This window comes from Cicer arietinum, chromosome 3 (genome assembly GCF_000331145.2).
Source record: "Cicer arietinum cultivar CDC Frontier isolate Library 1 chromosome 3, Cicar.CDCFrontier_v2.0, whole genome shotgun sequence".
Classification (NCBI taxonomy): domain Eukaryota; kingdom Viridiplantae; phylum Streptophyta; class Magnoliopsida; order Fabales; family Fabaceae; genus Cicer; species Cicer arietinum.
In genome coordinates, this window is record NC_021162.2 from 55,217,575 (window position 1) to 55,227,773 (window position 10,199).

At 32.9% G+C, this 10,199-nt stretch overlaps 1 protein-coding gene across 1 annotated transcript; it reads left to right on the forward strand.

The window, feature by feature from the left end:
* The first annotated feature begins 328 nt into the window (after positions 1 to 328).
* LOC140919824 (uncharacterized) lies at positions 329 to 9,300 on the forward strand. The gene is made up of 3 exons (XM_073366479.1): positions 329 to 412; positions 579 to 1,717; positions 9,242 to 9,300. Exons 2-3 carry the CDS (start codon positions 589 to 591, stop codon positions 9,298 to 9,300), a joined length of 1,188 nt encoding a protein of 395 aa, XP_073222580.1. The 5' UTR covers positions 329 to 412; positions 579 to 588.
* The last annotated feature ends 899 nt before the right edge of the window (positions 9,301 to 10,199 follow it).

Genomic DNA, 10,199 nt, shown 5'->3' on the forward strand with positions numbered 1-10,199 from the left:
TTTAACTACCTATTACAACGCTTTTTCACAAGCGCTGTAAAACACATGCGCTTTCATTGAATTTAACTACCTATTACAGCGCGTTTTTCACAAGCGCTGTAAAACACATGCGCTTTCATTGAATTTAACTACCTATTACAGCGCGTTTTTCACAAGCGCTGTAAAACACATGCGCTTTCATTGAATTTAACTACCTATTACAGCGCGTTTTTCACAAGCGCTGTAAAACACATGCGCTTTCATTGAATTTAACTACCTATTACAGCGCGTTTTTCACAAGCGCTGTAAAATACATCTTTAAAATAATTATATACGTTGGAAACCCTCATATCCTCTACATCTTTCAAATAATTATATACGTTGCGAACCCTAATATCCTCTACGTACTGTGCGGCCATCTACGTTGTCTAAGGTATTTTTTACACATGATCTGTTATGTTTTGAAATTGTCAAAAATTGTCAAAAACTCATACCACATGATCTGTTCTGTTTTGAAATTGTTAGTTGATATTGGTTTCTTTTTGAAACTTGTTGATATGTTTTGAAAGCTTATTATTTTTGTTACTGCATTTATATAGGTGGTATAATATGGATAGGAAATGGATTTCAGCCAATCGATTGTCAAAAGAGTATGAAATTGGAGTGAAGGAGTTTGTTGAGTTTGCAGTGAAGAATGCAAAAGATCCAAATAGAGTAGTTTGTCCTTGTTTAAAATGTTGTTTTGGAAAACGTGTTAGAGAAGATGAATTAGAAGGACATCTAGTATGTAATGGAATTGATCAAAGCTACACATGTTGGATAAGACATGGTGAGAAAAAAAAAGGAAACATTAATTTTGAGAATAGTTCTACATATGCTTCAACTGATTTCGATACAGATACATATGAGCCGGACCGAGTTGATGAGATTGCAAAAGCAGTTGAAGAAGATCTTCGAGATTGTCCTAAAATGTTTGAAAGTTTGTTGAGTGATGCAGAGAAAGAATTATATAATGGTTGTACTAAATTCACAAGACTGTCAGCGATATTAAAGTTGTACAACTTAAAAGCGAGTAATGGATGGTCTGATAAAAGCTTTACGGAATTATTAACACTCATAAAAGATATGTTGCCAGATGATAATGAACTTCCCAGTCGGACCTACGAGGCTAAACGGATTTTGTGTTCTATTGGAATGAGTTACGAAAGGATTCATGCGTGTCCTAACGATTGCATTTTATTTCGAAACGAATATGAACTACTTAAGGCGTGTCCGAAATGCAATGTCTCTCGATATAAGAAGAAAGAATCTACTCCAGCAAAAGTCGTGTGGTATTTTCCTATAATACCAAGATTTAGGCGCATGTATCGCAGTGAAGAAGATTCAAAACACTTGACATGGCATGCAGATGAAAGAATTAGAGATGGAATGTTTCGACACCCTGCAGATTCCCCACAATGGGCAAAAATTGATCACGAGTATCCTGAATTCGGGATAGAGTCAAGAAATCTAAGACTTGCACTTTCTACTGATGGAATGAATCCACATGGTCTTCAAAGCATCTCACATAGCACGTGGCCTGTGATTTTGGTAATATATAACCTACCTCCATGGTTATGTATGAAGCGTAAGTTTATGATGTTGTCTCTGTTAATTTCTGGACCCAAACAACCGGGGAATGATATCGACGTATACTTGACTCCTCTAATCGAAAATTTAAAAAGTATGTGGGAGACAGGTGTGGAAGTTTATGATGGGTATAAGAAAGAATGTTTCAATTTAAGGGTTATGTTGTTCGGCATAATTAATGATTTTCCAGCATATGGTAATTTATCAGGATATAGCATTAAAGGTCAGTGTGCATGTCCTATATGTGAAGAGAGTACAAATTGGATGCGGTTGAAACATTGTAAGAAGAATGTGTTTCTTGGACATCGTAGATTTTTACCTTATAGTCATCAGTATCGTGGGTGGAGAAATGCATTCAATGGAAAATCAGAGGAAGGTAAAGCTCCTTTAGCACCGACTGGATATCAAATACTTGAAAAAGTACAAGGTTTGACCAATAAATTTGGCAAACCTTTTGCGGGAGAGCTGGTGAAAACTGGGTGGAAGAAAAAGTCAATTTTCTTTGAATTGCCATATTGGAAGTCATTGTATGTAAGACATTTCCTCGATGTGATGCATATTGAAAAAAATGTATTTGAAAGTGTTATTGGTACGTTACTCAATGTTCCAGGAAAGTCTAAAGATGGCGTCAATGCAAGATTGGACTTGGTCGATATGGGAATAAGAAATGAACTGGCTCCAGTAAAGAAAGGAAATCGCACATATCTACCTCCAGCCGCTCATACTCTATCTAGAAAGGAAAAAATTGTTTTATGTAAATTTCTACACGAAGTTAAAGTTCCAGAAGGATACTCTTCGAACATTAAAAATTTGGTTTGTATGAAAGACCTCAAGTTAAAAGGTTTGAAGACCCATGATTGTCATATTATAATGGAGCATTTGCTACCAATAGGTATACGTTCCATTTTACCTGAAAAAGTTCGACTAGCCTTAACTAGATTATGTTTCTTCTTCAGGGAAATTTGTAGTAAAGTGATCGACCCTCAGAAATTACCGACATTGCAGAGGGAAATTGTTGTTACTTTGTGTGAGCTTGAAATGTATTTCCCACCATCGTTTTTTGATATAATGGTTCACCTTACTGTTCATCTGGTTAAGGAGACACAACTTTGTGGGCCAGCTTATATGAGATGGATGTATCCGATAGAACGATATATGAAAATATTAAAAGGGTACGTAAAAAGTAGAAGTCGACCAGAAGGTTGTATTGCTGAACGATACATTGTTGAAGAGGCTGCTGAATTTTGTACTGAATATCTGTCCAATGTTGAATCCATAGGGCTTCCCATGTCTCGTCATTCGGGAAGACTATCAGGAGAAGGGATAACTGGAAGGAGACTACTGACTATATCAAGGACAGAATGGGAGCAGGCACAATTGTATGTTCTGCACAATGATGATGAGGTTCAACCGTATGTTACAATACACATTGATCAGTTATCTCGTTTGAACATGAATAGGAATCAAAATTGGATAACTCGAGAGCACAATCGAAGTTTTGTAACATGGTTAAAAAATCACATAATGTCAAAATTTGATATAGACCCCGGATCAATTTCAAATAGATTGAGGTGGCTAGCAAATGGTCCGAGCTTACATGTCTTTTCTTACACTGGTTATGTTATTAACGGCTACACATTTTATACCAAAGAACAAGATGATCAGACCACTATGCAAAATAGTGGAGTCACTCTCGTAGCTGAAGCGATGCATGTCTCAAGTGCAAAAGACAAAAACCCAATATATGCAAATCTATCATATTTTGGGGTTATCGAGCGCATATGGGAGTTAGACTACACAATGTTTCGTGTTCCCATATTTGGTTGCAAGTGGGTCGATAATAATAATGGCGTTCGGATTGATGAGTCAGGATTCTTGCTTGTCGATTTTAATAGGGTGGGATACAAAGACGAGCCTTTTATTTTAGCGTCGCAAGCTCAACAAGTGTTTTATGTCACTGATCCTTCTAATGATAAATGGTCTGTTGTCCTATCGACCAATAAAATAAGTGATGATAACAATAATGATGAAGATGTTGGTAATGATCTTTTATTTGCAACATCACAACAACCACATGAAATTGATTCAACTGATGATGGTTTATATCTTAGAGATGATCATGATGAGGGAATTTGGATTAATCCATCGTTTCGTATTGTAAATGGACAAACAAATGTGAATGTCACCAGGAAAAGAAGAAGGGCATCTTAATGTATATATATGTTTAATTGTTTTATATAAGCTATGCATGTAATCTGAACTGTGTTATTGTAAATATGCATGTAATCTGAATTGAGTGTTTTATACTAAGTTCTGATTAATTTATTTTCTGATTAATTTATTTTCTGCTTATATTTAGCTTGATTTGAGTGTTTTATACCAAGTTCATGTAACAATGAGTGTTTTATATTTAGCTTGATTTACATGAACTGAACTGAATATAAATTAGTAATTTACATGAACTGAACTGAACTGAATAGAGAGATTCTCTTTTGCTCAGTGCATATATATATATAGATTCTTCAGAATACTCATTTCTAATAATTCATCATCTCCTAAAGTATTGTGATAAAGACAATGATAACAATATTTTTAATCCAATAAACAATGATAAAAATGTTTTTAATGTCATCCCAACCCAAATAAACCAAACACAAAAATAAAATAAAGAGACATTTTACAGCGCTTATCTTAAAAAGCGCTGTAAAAGATCCTTTTAAAAATAAAATAATGAGTGTTTTATACCTTTTACAGCGCTTTTCACACAAAGCGCTGTAAACGACTCTTTTGAAAGTGAGTAAAAAAGACATTTTACAGCGCTTATTTGACAAAGCGCTGTAAAAAAGCTTTAAAAATAATATTCATCAGACACCTAATTTCTTCAAACACCTTGTACGCATCATGGGAATCCAAAAAACATCAGACACAAACCCATTTCTTCAAACACCTTGTACGCATCATGGGAATCCAAAAAACATCAGACACAAACCCATTTCTTCAAACACCTTGTACGCATCATGGGAATCCCCAAAAACACCAGACACAAACCCATTTTTCGCAACATGGCAATGATCCTGAATACCAATTAAGTTTCGATTTAAGAAGGAAAGAGAATGTAAAGAGATAAAAAGGGTGTTGAGGTGGAGATTGAATTGTGAAAGAGTAAGCTTTGATGTTTGTGAAGAAGATGCATAAAAGGAGAAGAGTTTGGTGAAGAGGAAGGGATTTTTGTGGTGACCAGTTACTACTATGTGGGTTTTGCATGCATGTTGAGCTTGTTTAAAAAATAACATAACATAACAAAACACAAAAACAATAAGGCCTTTTACAGCGCTTATTTGGAAAAAGCGCTGTAAAAGAGCCTTTTAAAATTAACATAAAGAGACATTTTAGAGCGCTTATGTGGAAAAGCGCTGTAAAAGGCTTTAAAAAACATTCATATAACATAATAACACACGGAGGTCTTTTACAGCGCTTATTTGGGAAAAGCGCTGTAAAAGAGCCTCTTAAAATTAACATAAAGAGACATTTTAGAGCGCTTATGTGTAAAAGCGCTGTAAAAGGCATTCAAATAACATAATAACACACGGAGGTCTTTTACAGCGCTTATTTGAAAAAAGCGCTGTAAAAGAGCCTTTTAAAAATTTAACTAAAGAAGCCTTTTAGAGCGCTTATGTGTGAAAGCGCTGTAAAAGGCATTCATATAACATAATAACACACGGAGGTCTTTTACAGCGCTTATTTGAAAAAAGCGCTGTAAAAGAGCCTTTTAAAAATTTAACTAAAGAAGCCTTTTAGAGCGCTTATGTGTGAAAGCGCTGTAAAAGGCATTCATATAACATAATAACACACGGAGGTCTTTTACAGCGCTTATTTGAAAAAAGCGCTGTAAAAGGCATTCAAATAACATAATAACACACGGAGGTCTTTTACAGCGCTTATTTGAAAAAAGCGCTGTAAAAGGCATTCAAATAACATAATAACACACGGAGGTCTTTTACAGCGCTTATTTGAAAAAAGCGCTGTAAAAGAGCCTTTTAAAAATTTAACTAAAGAAGCCTTTTAGAGCGCTTTACAAAATAAGCGCTGTAAAAGGCTTATAAAAAGCGCTGTAAAAGTGTTACGTATATATAACAGTTACCTCTTCAGTTTCCTCTTCATTACGTAACCTTCATCTCAACCTTCATTTCTTCTCTTCTTTTGCAAACCCTATCATCCCGTCCTTTACGAACCTTATTTCCACGATCATCTCCTTCATTTCGAACCTTATTTCCATCCAAGATCATCTCTCCCATTTCACACAATATATTTTCATTGAAATACGTAACCCTCATTACGTATTTCTTCAAACCGTATTTCTGTGAACCATATTTCTGTGAACTTTCTGCAAACCCTCTTTTCTTTGCATTTCGTCTTTCTTCGAACCATCATTATTCAGGTATTGATGTTATTAAATTTTTGTAATCATTAGAATGCATGTTGAGCTTTTTTAAGATATACTGATACATGTTGAGTTTGTTTATAATAATGCATGATCCATGTTGAGCTTGTTGATGTTATACTAAAGTGCATGTTGAACTTGTTGTAGTTAAATGGATACAAACAAAGATTTAGAAGTTCAAAATGAAGAAGTTGGCACCTCTAAGACTTACGAAAAAGAAGTCAAACGTGGTGCAACTATCATGCAAAGGGTGATTAAAGCACGGAGCAGTGGCATTAAATTTGAGGTATACTATATATACTCTGTTTGCTGTGTGTTTTTTTATCTTTTTTTAGGGTTTAGGGCATGTACTTACTATATGAGTTTATTAGGTTGGCTGGAACGAGAGTGGTCAGCCAGTTGACCCCAACAGCTCCATGTTTGTAAGCTACATTGGGGCTGTTGTTCGTCAAAATGTCCCAATAACAATAGACAACTGGAGAGATAAGGCGTTGAAGGATGCCAATAAAATGTGTGTGTGTGTGTGTTTTTTTTTTTAAACGCTGTAAATTAATTATTTGAAATGAAAAGCGCTTTTTAGCTTTTTATGGCATTTTTTTTAAAAAGCGCTGTCTTTTATCTTTGTATCCAAAATTATTTTGATCCAAAATCACTTCACAATCAGTGCACACAACAATAAAATATATTCAAATACCATAAGCAGTTCACACAATCAGTAGAACATAAATCAGAACTCTGTAACTTTTTTAACATATATGTAACTCTGTAATTTACAACCTAAGTAACTACATTCAGATACATATATACAACCTAATTTACAACCTAATTACCTACATTCAGATACGTATATATATATAACCTAATTTACAACCTAAACTACATTCAGATCCATATGCATGTTCATATATTGTGTCCTATGATCATTTACATATAATAACTAACAGAATATACATTATATGCACTAGCTACCATATAATATTCAGATCCCTTGCCCAGCAGCAAGCTATTTCCCAGAAAATCAAATAATTTTCATGTCAAGCACGTACTGACACCATTCTTCCTTTAATTCCATCAGATCTTCCTCAGAATATGATGGACTGGAATTGGCAAAGTACTGCAATATAAAAATTGAACATATTATATTAAGTTAGTATCAAATATATAGATAATTTATATATGAAAATCATATAATGCAAATACCGTACCGTTTCTGGGATAATAGTTTTATTCTTCTCAACAATCTCCTTCATGAATCTCAATATGTAGTACCCACAGTCGATGTTATTTGTTTGACGAGGGCACTTTATTGGGATCCATGTAATGTTATTAGACTTCTGCTTCGACACTTTAGCACCTCTTTGAGCTCGATAAACTTTTAAGGCACTATCGAATGAATAAATGTGATTATTAGAGCATGAATATTTATATATATATATATAAATATTCATGCTCTAATAATCACATTTATTCATTCGATAGTGCCTTAAAAGTTTATCGAGCTCAAAGAGGTGCTAAAGTGTCGAAGCAGAAGTCTAATAACATTACATGGATCTCAATAAAGTGCCCTCGTCAAACAAATAACATCGACTGTGGGTACTACGTATTGAGATTCATGAAGGAGATTGTTGAGAAGAATAAAACTATTATCCCAGAAACGGTACGGTATTTGCATTATATGATTTTCATATATAAATTATCTATATATTTGATACTAACTTAATATAATATGTTCAATTTTTATATTGCAGTACTTTGCCAATTCCAGTCCATCATATTCTGAGGAAGATCTGATGGAATTAAAGGAAGAATGGTGTCAGTACGTGCTTGACATGAAAATTATTTGATTTTCTGGGAAATAGCTTGCTGCTGGGCAAGGGATCTGAATATTATATGGTAGCTAGTGCATATAATGTATATTCTGTTCGTTATTATATGTAAATGATCATAGGACACAATATATGAACATGCATATGGATCTGAATGTAGTTTAGGTTGTAAATTAGGTTATATATATATATATATGTATCTAGGTAATTAGGTTGTAAATTAAGTTGTATATATGTATCTGAATGTAGTTACTTAGGTTGTAAATTACAGAGTTACATATATGTTAAAAAAGTTACAGAGTTCTGATTTATGTTCTATTGATTGTGTGAACTGATTGTCTATAATATGTTCTGTTCTACTGATTGTGAAGTGATTTTGGATCAAAAATAATTTTGGGTACAATGATAAAAGACAGCGCTTTTTAAAAAAAGTGCCATAAAAAGCTAAAAAGCATTTTTCATTTCAAATAATTAATTTAAAGCGTAAAAGCTAAAAAGCGCTTTTCATTTCAAATAATTAATTTACAGCGTTTAAAAAAAAAAAAAAACACACATTTTACAGCGCTTTTTTTACAAAGCGCTGTAAAATTTTGTTATAAAGCGCTTTAATGGTGCACCTTTTACAGCGCTTTCGTGAGAAAGCGCTGTAAAATGTACAAGAAAAGCGCTGTAAAATGCAGACCCATAATATGAAATTATGGGTGGGCATTTTACAGCACTTTTTTGAGAAAGCGCTGTAATATGCACACCCATATATGAAATTATGGGTGGGCATTTTACAGCGCTTTTTTGAGAAAGCGCTGTAATATGCCCACCCATATATGAAATTATGGTTGGACATATTACAGCGTTTTTTTGAGAAAGCGCTGTAAAATGCACACCCATAACTCATATAATGGGGTGCATATTACAACGCTTTTTGTGAAGAAGCGCTGTAAAATGTGCATAACAAGCGCGCGTTGTATTTACATGTTTTATAGCGCTTTTTTAAAAGCGCTGTTGTATCATTTACAGCGCTCGTTTCCACAGCGCTTATTTTTTTGAAAAAGCGCTGTAAATGGCTTAAAAAAAGCGCTGTAATATGCGTTTTTTCGCGTAGTGTTATTTTGATTGCATGAAAAATGTTCTAACATATGTATTAAATTTAAGTTTGAGATAGTCCCACTAATGTAAATAGTTTGATTGAAAAGATCTCGTTATTTTCCAACTTCAAAAAATCAAACATAGAAAGTCCTAATTAGTTAAAGGCAGTAAGAAGTTGGTTATTTGAGTTATCTAATGAGCTTTATATAAAGGTGTCTTATATATTGTATGTTATATATTATCAACTTCAAATTCAATATTTCTTTTAATTATTTTTCTTTAGGCTCAGTCATACTTCTCATCATAATATCAAGAGATATAAAATCTTCTCTAAAGAAATAATTGTAATTATTTCGAAAGAAAATCTAATTCTCCCGTTATTTTATATATTTTTCTTCTCAAAGCCATTAATTTCAAATGCAAGGCAATATTTTAAAACAATGGAGTTGGCAACTCATGATTGTTTTATTGTAGCCAGGAGTGATTAAACTTGAATATAATAATTATTTTTGACATTTTTCATTCTTTTTGTGTTTTTATTCTATATAATTAGTTTTATTAACTAAATTTAATATTTGAAAAATCAAGGTTGAAATTTCTCATTTTGTTGAAGTGAATGTTCTGAAGAATATTTTCAAATTTGTCTAAAATAAGTTGAAGATTTCAACAAAAAAAATATGCACGACTCTTTCTATTTTTTCATCATTTCAGTTTTTGGTTTAACCGATCTGAGTTTTTATTACTTAGGCACGTTGTATTTTTTTCTGGTTTATATTATTCATCAAAAGTTGAAAATATTATACACATTCCCAACTTACTGGAGTGTTAGAGATAAATAGATATTTGTTAGAATTGATTTAAGATAATTAGAAATTAGTTATACTTAAATCAAAGTTAATTATTTTAATTATCTTATGAACATTAAATGTATACCTTATTCTATTTATAATATATTATTCTTACTATCAAAATATCAACTTCAAACTCAATATTTTTCTCTTTCATCAACAATTAGAAATTACATTTTCCATTGCTTCCTGGCATACAAGCCGTGAAAATAAACCAATTCAGGTTTAACTGCAGGGAGAATCCAACAATCACACAGTTTGAGTATCAATGATCGTTGGTCAAGATCAATCAATTCAAAAGTATGAAATTTTTTATTTTTAAACATAAGAGAGAGAAAATATAAAAGGAGAGAAAAAACATAGTTGGAGAGATCCTTATGAATAATGCATGTT